The sequence below is a fragment of the Primulina tabacum genome, chromosome 18 (assembly GCF_025594145.1).
Source record: "Primulina tabacum isolate GXHZ01 chromosome 18, ASM2559414v2, whole genome shotgun sequence".
NCBI lineage: Eukaryota > Viridiplantae > Streptophyta > Magnoliopsida > Lamiales > Gesneriaceae > Primulina > Primulina tabacum.
Genome location: NC_134567.1, coordinates 29821323 through 29836491, shown reverse-complemented (window position 1 = coordinate 29836491; position 15169 = coordinate 29821323). Strand labels below are relative to the sequence as shown.

General features: G+C 34.7%; 3 protein-coding genes and 1 pseudogene across 3 annotated transcripts; 3 read left to right on the top strand and 1 right to left on the bottom strand.

Annotated features, from left to right (window-relative positions):
* Positions 1-1329: 1329 nt before the first annotated feature.
* On the top strand, positions 1330-2047 carry LOC142533736 (peptidyl-prolyl cis-trans isomerase CYP19-3-like; annotated as a pseudogene).
* A 735-nt stretch (positions 2048-2782) lies between these two features.
* Positions 2783-4471, bottom strand: LOC142533073 (rubisco accumulation factor 1.1, chloroplastic-like). Its single transcript, XM_075639687.1, has one exon. It carries the CDS (start codon positions 4407-4409, stop codon positions 3051-3053), a length of 1359 nt encoding a protein of 452 aa, XP_075495802.1. The 5' UTR covers positions 4410-4471; the 3' UTR covers positions 2783-3050.
* Positions 4472-7381: 2910 nt separating this feature from the next.
* Positions 7382-8221, top strand: LOC142533065 (ethylene-response factor C3-like). Its single transcript, XM_075639666.1, has one exon. The coding sequence runs from the start codon at positions 7480-7482 to the stop codon at positions 8140-8142; it is 663 nt and encodes a 220-aa protein (XP_075495781.1). The 5' UTR covers positions 7382-7479; the 3' UTR covers positions 8143-8221.
* Positions 8222-9143: 922 nt separating this feature from the next.
* LOC142533063 (protein CHLOROPLAST J-LIKE DOMAIN 1, chloroplastic-like) lies at positions 9144-14358 on the top strand. Its single transcript, XM_075639665.1, has 10 exons — positions 9144-9348; positions 9442-9541; positions 9725-9829; positions 9948-10025; positions 10827-10882; positions 11580-11637; positions 11788-11913; positions 12057-12152; positions 13652-13723; positions 14025-14358. Exons 1-10 carry the CDS (start codon positions 9239-9241, stop codon positions 14085-14087), a joined length of 864 nt encoding a protein of 287 aa, XP_075495780.1. The 5' UTR covers positions 9144-9238; the 3' UTR covers positions 14088-14358.
* Positions 14359-15169: the final 811 nt, after the last annotated feature.

The window sequence follows — 15169 nt, the reverse complement described above, 5'->3', positions numbered from 1 at the left end:
AGTGCATTTTCCTAAATTATCCATTTTGAAACTCAAGATAATAAAATTTTAATTATAGATGAAATGCGTGTAATCGTGCTAAGAAAATTTTGGTTTTTTCTTTTTCATTATGAAAGTAATTTGGTAGTATTATAGTTTATTTTTTCTGACTTCGTTTTCATATTATTATTTTTGTTTCTTTTTTTAAATCAAGGGTGTCACCGAGCTAAACTACGCATAAAAATGGGATGTAGTCGAGTTTAACTTAAAAAAATACTCGAGCTCAATTAATATTATTTATTTATTTATGCTACCTTATTGTAGAAAAAGGGAGGAATTTGAAAATACCTTGAAAAGAAGGGGGGAAATGGAAAATAAACTAATAAAACCCTAGATAAACCCAATAAGAGTTCAGGCCAGCAGCCATTTCAGTCCCCATTCATCATCGCTCACCAAAGGTGTTAGGTGAGGATCCCTCTATTTACTTAATGGAATTTGAGTTTCAACCGATTTGTATGTGTGGGTGCACAAATCGAAGGCGTCACAGGTGTTAATTTCCAGAAGCTTGTGGGGCTCAAAAATCGTGCTATATTGAAAATCATTGTATCTTCCGTAGTTTTTAATCCTCTTGATGTTAAATGTTCATTTATCTAAGAGGGATTTAATACCGGATGAACATTTGTTTTGCATTTGATGAATTGGTTTTCGGGAAAATTGTTTCCAACTTTTTCCGGAGTTTCCTTGGGATTTTAATTGGATCTGGTGTATGAATTTGGCTAATATGTGGTGTTGTATGCGGTTTGCATATGTGAATGATAATTCTTATTCATCTGTATCACTTTTTTTTTTTTTTTTGCGTATATGTGATTTTGTAATTTTTTGGGTGTAGTACTGAATTTGAATAAGGGACAGCTTGTTAATTAAATTAGGTTACTTTCTGTATAAATTTAGTATGTATGCTGTTGTTTATACTTTATCCTTATTTTCTAAAATTTTACCTGGGGTGACTCGTTAGTTATCTGTTTTTAAAAAACTTAGAACTGTTAAAAAAATTAAATTTTTACCTGTTCTTCTTTGTCTCAAATCTTGTTATGATCTTTCATTATCTTATCAGAGTTCTATCTTCATATTTAATTATGTACCCCAAGATTTCTTCTTTCAATTCAAAAAACTAAAAGGGCAGCTGTGTTATTTAGGGGTAGGAGATATGTTTAGGAATATAAAAGAAGATGAACATAACCTGCATGCACGCAAGGGATGACTAAACTATCCAATTTTAGACGAGCTTTTAGCCTAAGCATTGCAAACTTGTAATGTATTTCTTTTTGTTAAATCTTTGATTTCAGAGAGATGAAGAACCCGAAGGTTTTCTTCGACATTTTGATCGGAAAGGTGAAAGCTGGACGAGTGTGATGGAGCTGTTCGCTGACAGTACACCGAAAACTGCTGAGAACTTCCGAGCCCTTTGCACTGGGGAGAAAGGGGTTGGAGCTTCTGGGAAGCCATTGCATTACAAGGGTAGTAAATTTCATCGTATTATTCCAAGTTTTATGTGTCAAGGAGGAGACTTTACGAGAGGTAATGGAACTGGAGGAGAGTCGATTTATGGGATGAAATTTTCTGATGAGAATTTCAAACTAAAGCACACAGAGCCAGGCCTGTTATCAATGGCAAATTCCGGGCCGAACACGAACAGGAACGGATCGCAATTCTTTATAACCACTGACAAGACAAGTTGGCTTGATGGTAAACATGTCGTATTTGGCAAAGTTGTGGAAGGATATGACGTGGTGAAGGAGATGGAGAACGTTGGTTCCCAGTCCGGTTCTACATCGTCTACTGTTGTGATTGATGATTGTGGTGAGCTACAATGAAGAAGGAACTGCGAACGATATTGGCGATAAAATAGATGGTCGTAACTCTGTTCTGTTAGCAGAATGAGGAGATTATCATTTTCGGCTGTGAAATATGTACTTAAGTTTTTTTTCTGAGGCTTGAGTTATCCCTTATTTAGTAACTTGATATAGTATTTGGTAAAACATTTTAAAAAATAATGTTTGACAACCCAGACATTTATTTTTTAAAAAAGAGAAACAATAAACCACAAAAGCGAGGTGATTCCAAATTGTTTTTTTATTTTTATATCGTACAGGTTTTACTCAAAATTAACTAAATAACTATTAGTATTTATCATTTTATAATAAATTATTTTCAGAATTAAATTTTTTTATAATCGATCAATTAATATTCTCCCTCGTCGAGATTTTCTTTTAATTTGTTTGACACGTGCATTTGTAAGAGTTTAATGTAATATAACTATTAAAATAAGATGTCAGAAATAGCCACAAAAAAAATCTTTATCCAATAAAATCATTTTATAAAATGGTAATTTAAATACGAACTCAGCCATTGTCTTGATATACATTGAAACACACGGGATCTTTAGCAATGCATATCAACATAACAAATCTTCATATAAGAACGTGCTCACAATCAACACAAATCCTTTTTTTATATCTCCCATCTACGATAATTTAATACAAAAATTTATAATGAGAGCAAAAACTTGTTTGAGACGGTTTCACGGGTCGTATTTTATGAAACAGATCTCTTATTTGGATCATCAATGAAAAAATATTACTTTTTATGCTAAGAGTATTACTTTTTATTGTGAATATCGATAAAATTGACCAGTCTCACAGATAAAGATTCGTGAGACCGTCTCACAAGAGACCTACTCTTATGTGAGATAATCTCATACGTCAATTTTGTGAGATAAATCTTTTATTTGAGTCATAATTGAAAAAAAAATTATTTTTTATTATAAATATAAGTAGAATTGATTCGTCAAACGAATAATGATTGACCTTCTCACAAAACACTTTCTCGTAATCCAGCGTGTCCAACCCAAGCAAATATCATCCAAATGAAAATCCACCAAAATTTATCATCTAGAGTTTGACGATAGTTTGCTATAAATCTTCGTGCTCTATTATTTGCTCCCCCATTTCACTCCTACCACGTTCGTGATCTACACCAACCAAATGTAGCAGAAAATAAGAGGAGGTATTCTAATCCCAATCTTGGGGACCTGGTTGATCTTCATAGTCTTCTCTTGGTGGCCTAACAATCAATACCACAGTACCCAAGCTTTCCACCACCCCTATATCCTTCAACTTCAGACCTCTCTCGACTCTCAACCCCTCCTCGCCACTCCCATTCCCACCACACACAACCAAATAAAATGCGTCTTCGAGCGACACCTCTCTCCTTCCTCGATCCGCCACCACCAAGATTTGCTCCTCTGCATCCCTCCTCCTGCCTTTCCACTCCAGTGCATCACCCGCCCTTTTGAAGGCCACTGCCACCCCTCCTCTCTTCAAAACTGCCACCGGCTCCCATCCGGGCAAAACCACCCACCTGTTCCACCCCTTCTCTGCCTCAACAACCCCGAAATCTCCCACCATTCCACATTCCCATGGCGCCTCCTCCACCTCTGTTCCCTTCCCCTCCGCCTTGCAAACAGGTAAAACCACCACTATGCTCGACTGTGCTACCTCCCCCACTGACATCCTCACAACCGGAACCCTCACGATTTCATTAACAGCACCCCCATCTCCTTCCACTCCATCCTTCCCCTCTAAATCCACCGAAACTCTCTGCTTGGCAAGTTCCGATTCTGACACCTCCAACGCCTTCTCCAATGTGGCCCTACTCAGCTCTAGCAAAGACGCCGATTTATGCTCTTGGGCTTGCCTATAATACATGAACCCCAAACAATCCCCCGGTAAATTCCCATCAAAACTCTCCCACCCTTTCTCTGCATCCCTCCGCGGAAAATCTTTCATGGATTTAGCCAACTCCCCGGCTCTCCTCCCTTCAAAACCATTCTTTATGATGAACTTCGCGGCAGAAGCGCGTTGTGGGGTGTTCAAGATTCGAATTTCGTAGAGAATTTCGGGGGATCCCGGGAAGTCAAAAAAGGACACGGTGTCGGAATCACAACACTCAATAAGAGAGTCGCGAACCTGCGAGGCGACAACGAGTCGGTTTTGCTCGAGAGAAGGAATGCCGGTGATCTCTTCAAGAGTGGTGGAAATGAATCCTTCTTGATAGAGAGAGGTGACCAGAGGGGCGTACTCGAACCAGAGACCTAATCTATTAGAAAGTATATCGAGGCGGGCATTGGTGTCGAGGGATCGGTATTTGGGTGGCACAGGAGAGGGCGGTGGGCGGTAAGGCTGGTAGAGTTGCTGTTGTTGAGACCTGGCGGAGGAAGAGGGAGGAAGAATGATGGCAGATATGGGTGTGAACTTGGGATGGGAGGGCGGGGTAGGCGGTTGGTTGCGGCGGAGGTGGTGGTCGACGGCGAGGAATGGGGTGGAGAGGGAGAATGAGAGGGGCTTAGGGGCGAGGGAGACCATGGCCATTGGAAGGATGGAGAACGTTATCCAGTGAGTCCAACGATTTCTATGAAATAGGAATATAGCCTATAGGCAAAATATCTCATCATGTTCGAAAATACCACATCATCTGGCAAAATAAAACATATTCGAAAAACTAAAATCTTTTTTTAAATATGATAAGAAGATCAAATTCATTTTTATTCCATGCGAAAAACACGATTGTTCAATAGTTAGACATTGGTATCAGGTGTCGAGATTGGTGAATAAGTTATATTTTGTCGATGATCACGAACTAAATAATAATTTTATCGAGTGATTATGTCGCACATTATGTGATTCATTTGCTATCAATTAGCTCGATAATTTATTCGATACATATTGTACATCGATGAGTAATAATTGTGTCTCCATCGTAGGATGCTTTACGGGACGGTTCAAATAGATATTAGTCGATGATATTATCTATGCAAAACAACATGATCAACAAACAAAGATTATTGAACATCTTGATCATCAATACAAAGAAATATATGCAGCAGAACCACATCCATTGTAATTGTTTTTATATTATCTGAGCTTCCTATTCGAATTGGTTTCTAGGTTTTATCTTGGAACTAGAACCGGAACTGAACCGGTTTTCAACCAGTTCCATACGGTTCTAGACCTCCCAGACCGGAACCAAAACTAGAATCGAAAAACCCTTAACATGCTCCGTCATAATTTTTTTTTTTTTTTTTTTTTGTTTTTGGCTATGGACGATCCAACAACCGATCTCGTGCAAATATGTGCGCTCTATTTCCATCTACTCATTCTTTAGCTCATATTAGCTTTTATACATATAATAAATTTGTTTTATTCCTTTTTTTTCCCTACAAAATATCGTATATTTTGACTAGTTGAATTTTTAATGTAATCTATGGTTTACTTTAGAAAAAAATTTATTTCATTTTTCAATCATTTCATATATCAATCATGTTGTTCGTTAATTTATTTGATTCATTTTGTTTGCATAATTTACTTAATTCTAGACTAAATGAAAATGTATTTGGTGCCAGGGATATGCACTAAATGTTTATATCATAGTTCCGTCAAATGTTTGAGTTAAGTTCTAAATAAAATTATAGTTATATATATTTAAATTATTTGTATATATTAATTTATCATTCTTATATTATACATTTTTATCATCAAAGTATTTTAGTTTATGAAATACGGATACAAAATAGATAATAGTTATTCACTTTGAGAATTTATTGATATGCGAAATAATTATTATAATGATTTCTCTTACATGATATTTTACCAATTAAATTTTGAATTTGAGTTGAGGTGAGCAGAATAAGCTATTTGTGGTAATTATAATTTTGAACTAAGTTAAAATCACCAAAAGTAATACAAACCAGTCATTCACTGGGGCATCTATATAAACACCATTAAGATGATGTCCACAATTGGTAAGTAGATGTTGACGAATAGTAGTTGTCAATGAGATCAATTGTATATATAATTTTGATATGATGCACATTTATTACGAGTTTCGTTGAGTGCCGGACTTTTTTTTTCCAAAACCTGGAAAAAAGGAAAAAAAATGAAACTACTCTCGCCAATGTTCATCAAACAGTACTCTCATCCTCGTCTCAAATGTAAGCATTTTTAACTTATTTCAATCGAGTTGATCTGCCAATGGTCGACAGTCACACGTGCACTAGCTATATATATATATATATATATATATTCGTTTCACACACAAATTATATATGTATGTGTACATATTATTGCATTCAAGGAAAAAAAGACTATTTTTTCTACCTTTATTGATATTGCTTTTAAGACCACTTTTTTCTTTGCGCTGGGGCAAACAAGATAAATCAAACCCTTCAATCATCAAATTCAGATTACTTATTCAATTAAATTTTTTGTTCCTATTTGGAGCTTTTGACCACTAAATTAAATCTTTGAACTTCTCAAGACTTCCAAAAACTTCTGGAATTTTTTGACCATAATACTTACGAAATAGTGCCATAAATTTGTTCATTAAAATTATTTCAGACTGAAATTCTCATACACGCATCTTCATCGTCCAATTCCAACATGTCCAAAATTTTCGAAAATTGTAATTACACTGTTACTAATAATTTTTAATGGCTTTTGACCTCATCGATTAAAGCATGGATTTAAATGTCCTTCACTTTAAGAGTGTCCAAATATTCCAAATTGCGACAACATAATATAGCAGAACCTAACTATAAAACGATGATATCAAAATTACGAAACAATCGGTTCGATCAAAGCTCGACTCAATCTTTGTTTTGATCACATTAGACTAACTCCGAGCACCAACTTGATATTTAAATTTTGGAAAATTATGATAGAAGGATAACATATAGCAGCACTACATAATTATTTATCACTACCAAAATCACTTTTGACCATGCACAACTGTGAGTGAACTATCATCTTTGTGGCTATCAAATGGTCAAACTTTCTCACAAGTTCAAATTAGTAACATGACTAATGTACATGTGAGGATAACTAGCCAATCAGCATCACTTAAGACATGGTTTGTAAATGCTTTAAAAAAGTATTTTAATTTTTTTCTTTACAAATTTTTGAAATGGGATTTAGATTTTATTTTTACAATTATTGTTTAAATCCATTACAAAAATATACACACATAATATGGATAGGCCTATTTCGGATTGGTGCATGTGAAATCAATCATGGCCAATTGGTCACTTTACAAATCACCCTTCTTGCCAAGTGGACAAAATAGTACAAACCCCACACCCACCATTGGTGGTGACGTCACCATATGCCGCCATGGTCAAAATATGCTTTGACCCACGTGTGAGTGAAGACGAAAATTAGTTTAATAATGATCGATGATCTTACTTAAGAACGTAATTATAAGCATTTTTGTCTTAATACCACTCCTTCCCGCTCTCTATATGTACTTGTCTGCAAATTCAGAAACTGGCATTCTCACGTAACCAAATCTGACCAAATCAAAACCAAGTCTCAAACCCCTGAATCATATCTGTAGCTTGCTAGCTATATATACACACACACACACATACTGACATCATATTCATTCATGGATTCTTCCTACCTACATGACCCGTTCTCTCATTTCTTACCCGATTCGTCGCCGCCGTCATATGGTGCCGCTCATTCTATTGAATCCCAGTTCCTTCCTTTCAATGAGAATGACTCCGAAGATATGATTCTGTATGGAGTTTTGTCCGATGGGAATGATAAGATCAATCCGTACTACTCAAGTTCTGGACAATTTGTCGACGAGCAGGAGTCCGTCAAAGAACCAACGTATCGAGGTGTTCGGATGAGGCCATGGGGGAAATATGCGGCGGAGATAAGGGACTCAACTAGGAACAGCGTGAGGGTATGGATAGGGACGTTTGACACCGCGGAGGAAGCGGCGCTGGCCTATGATCAGGCGGCATTCGCTCTGCGTGGCAATGCGGCGGTGCTCAATTTCCCGGCGGAAGTGGTTTATGAATCTCTCAGAGAAACGGGGTGCACATTCGAGGCCGGGAGATCGCCGGTGTTGGTTTTGAAGAAGAGATACTCCATGCAAAGAAAAGTCAATAACAAGAAACAAAAGTACCAAAGCGGAGCGAGTGCTGACGAGAATATGTTGGTTTTGGAGGATTTGGGGTCGGATTACTTGGAGGAATTGCTTAGTTTGTCTGAGAATTCGGGGACCACTCAATCTTGTCTGAATGAGCAGGATTTTTAATTTTTAAAAGATGTATCATAAATAAATTCTTAATTATAATCACCGATGATTTATAAATCTCTCCATGTAATATATCTATTTTGATTCCTCGATTTCTTGATTTGATCGATTAGATGATCAATTCTGATTGGTAGAATTGGATAGAATTATTGCTGTGTGGGCTCCAAGTCTTCTATGAATAATATATTTGGTCAAATGGCCCACACTTCTAGTCTTATTTTTTATAAACTCAGAGGGGATGGATATAATCACGCTTTTAGAGGAAGAAATGGAAATAAATTAATATAATAAACACACTTGTAAATTTTAATGATCTTAATTAATTCTTTGCCGAAAATTATGTTCAAATTTCAAGTATCTTTTCTCTATCTTACTCAATTCGAAGACCATCATCTTGGTGTTACATTATTTTTTTGAGTAGGTCTCTTGTGAGACGATCTCACGAATTTTTATCCGTGAGACGAGTCAACCCTACCGATATTCACAATAAAAAATAATACTCTTAGCATAAAAAATAATATTTTTTCATGGATGACCCAAATAGAGATCCGTCTCACAAAATACGACCTGTGAGACCGGCTCACACAAGTTTTTGTCCGGTTTTTTTTCCTGATTTATCAGGTCCACTTGTTCATTAATCAGTTAACTAATTAATCAATTTAGTAATTTTTGATCAGCTAATAAATTAATAATTAACGTCTGTTTACTAAATGGAGTAATTATTCCATATCAGTTTCAAAAAAATTTCAAATAAAATCCAAATTATCGGTAAACAAAAGGAGCTGAAAATCTGAAATTGATAGATATAAAAATTATCTAAACAATTATGAACTTATTTTTAAAAAATATAAAACAAAGAGACATCACTCTGTCCAAAAGCAAAATAATACTAAACGATATTTCATAGTTTTTAAACTTCATTATCTTAATCCTATTTAAATATTTTAACAATTTATTTTTTAGATAGTTTAATAAATTTAACCAAATAATTTGAAAATTCACGATTCGGGACAAAATTCACCGTAAAACCTAAACCCTGATCCCTACTACACTAACTCGACCACATTTCCGACAAACACCAAAATTCCTCAAATTCATGGCTCTACCAGTGATCCAAATTCTCAACACTTCACAATTGCTTCCTAGGAAATGCTTCCTCAAAGGTGGTTCACCTCCATTAGGTCAATTTCCCACTTCATTTCTCAGGTACAGCATTTGTCGTGCCATGAAAATTCACGTCAACTTAGTTTGGTTTTTCCACTCCGTTTGAATCTAGGATTTGGGTTTTATTCTCCGCAGGATTTCCAGAATTTATCCAGTGAGCAGCAAAGGTGTGGTGCGTGCTGCATTCTCGGCCGCCGGTGGTTCTGGTGCAAACAGTGATTTTAATCCATACGAGGTAATTTAGTATGCACATTTACCTGTTTGTTGCTACATTTGTGATATTTAGGGGTGGCCCAGTCATTTGGATTTTCAGAATTTTTATTGTCAAGTTCTAAAATGTCTCTGTCTATGTTGCTCCGGGCTCCCAGTAGGTCCAACCGCTGTATAGTTGCTTGACTAATTTGTGTGTTTCATACAGGTTATAGGTGTGAATCCCCTCGAGGGATTTGATATGGTAAAGGCAGCTTATACCAAAAAGCTAAAGGATGCTAATAGGAGAGGTGACGAAGCCACCGCCGCCCGAGTAGGTTAATTAAAAATCTATTTTGCCATTATAACTTATGTTAGATGTATTAGGAAGATGTTTGTATGTTCCAAACTTTAGATTCCCACAAATTTACTCGTAAATCGTCCTTGTTCAGTTAGAAAAGGCCTACGATTCGATAATGATGTCGCAGCTGACGAAAAGGAAGAAGGGTGAGACAGTTGGTCCGTTTAAGGTATGTTTTTTTGGTATTTGTTCTAAATTTGTTAATGTTAAGATCAGTAGCCTCGTGAATTACTGTCACGGATTTGCCTCCTCAACATAAATTAAGGAAGAAGGTTAGTCATGCAATGTCAATGACTATGTAAACAAGTTTATTCCAAGTACTCTTTTATCTGTAAGTTGCGTTTGCAAATATTAATTTGATTTGACTAGAGAGATTCCTAGTGATTGATTATGAAACTGTAATGGATTTACTGTATGGATATGAAATAATTGATTTCAAAACCTTAAAATTCAAATGTTTCTTAAGGGAATATATTAGAGAAGTCATTTTGTAAGCTCTCTATCTTTGAAATTGTCACTCAATCCTACAAGAAAGAAAACTTCAAACATGAGCAAAAGGCATTAGTAGGACAGTTAATCCCATTGAAGGACCATATGCTAGTCTTCTTTGGATCCACCAAAAGTTTCCCTGGAAATTGGGTTTGGTGGTTAGAAGGTGCAAACTTTGTGTTCTGGCAATTTAGAGCAATATAAGTTTTGAGTTTAATAAAGAAATAGTTCACGTGTAGACACTTTCTCAGAAAAAAAACCAACTTAATTAGGAATTTTAAGACATCTGGTGCCAATTATGATTGGCTATCAGCATGTAGATCTTGTGGTCGATAAGGATTCTTTTCTTATACACCGGATTCTTTTCTTATACACCATTGTAGTTTGCAACCATATGATTCTTTGTTAATATTTTGATTCCTTCAATTTAATATTTGCTTTTTATTTTTGTTTTTTGAATTTTGTTGTGAACAAAGCTCAGGTTTCAAAGGATATAAAGTACGCTGATAAGCAGCCAATTGTCCCATGGGGCCCAAGGTATGCCTTTTCATCAAGCAACACCAACATAGAATGTGGATATCAATGCTGTTGCAAGTTAGTCAACTGCTTGTTGTCTTTAACCTTAGTACCTCATTCTTTAGAAAAATGCACAAAACTTTTAGCTTGACTAGATAGTAACTGTTATGAGATCATGCTTGTTAGTCGTCACATCGGCTATATTAAGTTCTTTAGAGTCGTAGAGCTAGCTTTTGGGGTAAAGTTAATCACAAGTTCATAATATTAACACGATATCATATCTCAGGTCCACTGTTACGTGTTAGACTGTCTTTATGGGCAACCCGTCTTGTAAACTTCACGCTTCAGTTGTTCATTCCTGAACGTGAGAGGGTGTGTTAATTGTCTCACATCGGCTGTCATAAGTTTTTGAAAGTTGTATATATGGACTTAGATAATCATCTCTTATTGAGCTAGCTTTTGGGGTGGTGTTAGACCAAAGTCCATAATCTTAACAATTCTTACTCTAGATTATCTATCATTTGGTTTTGTATACTCTTTCCATGGATCTGTGTTATATTTAGATATCCTGGTGATTGGAAATAGTGTTGTTAGCTTTCGGTTTTGATTCATGGTTCTATTTGACCTTTTCCGTCTATATCTCGTTTCCTCCTGCAGCTTAGAAACAGTTTTTATTGCCATAACCTGACTATCTTCTATCCTTCTGTCAATATTTCAGATTTTCCAAATCTGAGGTCAAAGATATGCGAATTAACATGGCAATATCAGCTGTATTTGTAAGTAGGAGTTTGGCAGTGGTTTACCTTTTTGTTGGATTCCATTTTTGTTTTCTAGGCTGGAATTTAGGAGGTAGAGTGGGACAGATTGACTATTATTTGGCATTTTACTTGGTCGTTGACTGATCACTACATGTTTTTATTTTGCAGACAGCTTGGATATTTATCAAACGTAGCGCAGAGTATAAACCTTTGCAATTTATAGCCTTCGTGTTTGTCTATCGAATTTTTGAGAAGTTAAAAGCATTTGAACCCCTCTCATCTCCCACTTTTACGGTAAAGTTGTGAGACAAAATTGTTGAATGCTTTTACACGTGTGGTGATTTGTCCCTAAAAAGGCTTATTTTATTATTTTAGGGAAATATCATCCTAGAAGAATTTTCAACTTGCCATTTCTTATAATATATCTGTAAGTGCAGGAAGAAGGTGAGGATGAAGGTAGAATGTTGCGAATGGGAAAAAGGCTACTCCGATCTCTAGCCCTGGTTTTTGGTACCATAGCTTTTGCTTCTTTGGTAAGCTTAGCAATTAATTTTTTTCACCTGAAGGTAGTATTGACCACCACGTGCATGTGAGATACCTGAGTTTAACATCTTGGAATTTTTGAATTCATGTTCAGATGAAACATATAATCTTACTAGTAATGAGGTCACATTTCTAATCTGTATTGATCTTTCCTCTGTTCTGTGTGTTCAAAAGGTTTAATTAGTGAAAATTAAGTTTCATTAAAGTCTACAGACATCTTGGTAGATAGCCTTGCACTTGGCGTGAGTGGACAACCTCCAGACCTTCCTTATCCCGCAAGATTAAAATGACAATAAAAATGTATCAAGATTGACAATAGCATTGTGGCAAGTTCTTTTTCATCACTGTTTAAATCGGTTATAACTTAAAAAAAAGTGACATTCACTTGTCATGAACGAGTATAATGGCCTTGGGTGTCCTTTTATTCATCATTTATCAAAATTTCTGATCAGTAGCAAGTTCTCCACATGGGACTGAACCTTTTCCGTTAAATATAGTAACACCTCACGTCATTAGGTGTTTCTGATAATATTTCAGGTTTCTCTTTTTGCTTCCTTATTTCCACATACTATTGGCAAATGCCCATTATCTGATCTGTGACAAAGTTTCTATTATCCAGTTGAGTAGGTGGCATGGTTTATCTAAGTAGGATTCCAGTATTGATTCATTAATTGTTTTATTTTCCATTAACTATTTCTCGAATGATTACCAGTTTACCGAATCATTTCAGCTTGCTGAATCATTATGGTTCATTCATTTTTACTTAAATCAGATACACTCGATGACTTAGGCTATGTTTACTTACTATGGTAAGTATAAGATTATACTAATAATCTTATCAACCTCATGTTTACTTGTTTTTTTATGGCTCGTACTAACTTGTAAAGATTATTCACAGTTACCTAATTTAGCCTTTAAAACCAGATGATTTATGATAAATAAAATATGTGATTAATAATTATTATTTTTATTGATACTTACATCTTTAATTTTCATTATAAAACATGAATAAAAAATCAAATAATTTAATATTTTATTTAATACATTTCATTTGATTTTATCCTTATTCATAGAATTTTTTTTACTCAATTTATTAATTTTTATTTTTAAACAATAAATAATATTTATACCCAATAATTTTTGTGAATTAAAATAACTTACATGAATAAAAATAACAATCTCAATTTTGCAAATACAAACTAAAAATAAGATTATTTATTATAGACAAATGATAAAATTGTAACTCGTCATAATTTCAATCATAAAATTAATCAAATCAAAGTAAACATGTTTTTGCTTATCCATAATTGTTTCACATCTTATAAAATTAGTTTAATAGTCTCAGTATGATTTATCCACATACAATCACATTTTATTAACTAAACACAGCTTTACAAAATCCAGTTATTTAGGTTAAAGTTAGTTGTATTCTGTTTGGCTTATTTGGCTCGGTTTGTACACTGACAGTTTCTCTAATGTTAAATTGTAGGGATACACTGGTATTCTGAATGTAGTCGAATATTCACTTGGCTATGTGCCAGTTTTCTTGCACAACAACCAGGTAATAACCATTGCCGTCCACCACATACTTTCTTTGGCTTAGATGTTTGAAAATGGCCAAATCAGATTCATTTCCAAGGAAATTATATACCACCACTGGATGTTCTTCATGCCTCATTCAGAATGAGGCACATGGGGAAAATATAATAAGTTCTGCTGAGTGCGCGACACGAAATGCGATAGACCAAATTGTGAATGATTTGTCGTTCATTTAGATGGCCTAAAACTTAGCATCTTGTGCAAGATGGCATGCATCGAATCAATTAAAAAATTGCAATTTAACTCTGCTTCGCCTTACTCAGGAACTGCTCGTAACTGCATCAACGGCGCTCATGCTCTACGTTCTAGCCTCATTCTATCGGTGACAATTTTCCTACATTGTCAACGATCCCAATGTTTCTCTGGGCGAACCGCAACTTTAGCATGAAAGTTCCAAGCAGACTAAGAGTTTAAAACCGGGCTCTGCACGAGTTCGTGTAATTGGGAGTTGAAAGAGGGTAGATCATATACTACAAAAAAGAGGCTAGATTAGAATGTGGTGATGTATATATATATATGTTAACCTTTTTATTATTATCTTGAATATTGCTTTCCATGTCAAAAAATATTGCTTTTTAATTTTAGTGGTTTATGAAATTGTGATTTTGAAGTTTATCATACCTACTATATACAAACTACTATTTTCTATCGTAGAGTAGGTCTCTTGTGAGACGGTCTCATGAATCTGTGAGACGGGTCAACTCTGCCGATATTCACAATAAAAAATAATATTTTTAGCATAAAAAGTAATATTTTTTCATGGATGACCCAAATAAGAAATCAGTCTCACAAAATACGATCCGTAAGATTGTCTCACACAAGTTTTCGCTAATATTGTAGTATGTTTCGTCCATGGAAACACACCTCTGTTTGCTCTGGCCTAGAAATAACTAAATTGCTCGTTTTATTTAAAAAAAATAGTCTTCTAATTTTCTCTCGTGTGCATAAAATGGCTGATAAAGTCTGTTAGATTCGTTTTATTAAAATATTTAACTATCTTTTTTTTATGATGGTCTATTTTCTCATTTCTTAATTACTATTTACTATCTTTTACAAAAAGGTTGATAAAAGTCTGTTAGGTTCGTTTTATTAAAACATTTAACTAGAATAAAAAATAATATTGAATAAATTATAATATGTTTCTCTGATTGATTTATTTGGTAAAATTTTAATTTTTAATAATTAATAAATAAAAATAAAATCAAAGACACTAGAGATAATATTATAATTTTTCATTTAATGACTCTGATTATTTAAAATAAATAATTAACGAATTTAATCAACATGATATAAATAATCAATACACAAAATTATAACCAAATATTTAAGTAAATTGGATTATTAAACAATCCTATCTGCAACCACCGAAATGTGGCAAGTTATATATATATATATATATAAAAAGACG

What these genes read in the sequence shown, in the direction of transcription:
- LOC142533073 (XM_075639687.1), bottom strand. Translation starts at nt 4,409, where the DNA reads ATGGCCATGGTCTCCCTCGCCCCTAAGCCCCTCTCATTCTCCCTCTCC.
- LOC142533065 (XM_075639666.1), top strand. Translation starts at nt 7,480, where the DNA reads ATGGATTCTTCCTACCTACATGACCCGTTCTCTCATTTCTTACCCGAT.
- LOC142533063 (XM_075639665.1), top strand. Translation starts at nt 9,239, where the DNA reads ATGGCTCTACCAGTGATCCAAATTCTCAACACTTCACAATTGCTTCCT. An exon ending in ATTGTCCCATGGGGCCCAAG is followed by an intron (nt 10,883 to 11,579) that starts GTATGCCTTTTC and finishes TCAATATTTCAG; the next exon opens with ATTTTCCAAATCTGAGGTCA. An exon ending in TCTCATCTCCCACTTTTACG is followed by an intron (nt 11,914 to 12,056) that starts GTAAAGTTGTGA and finishes CTGTAAGTGCAG; the next exon opens with GAAGAAGGTGAGGATGAAGG.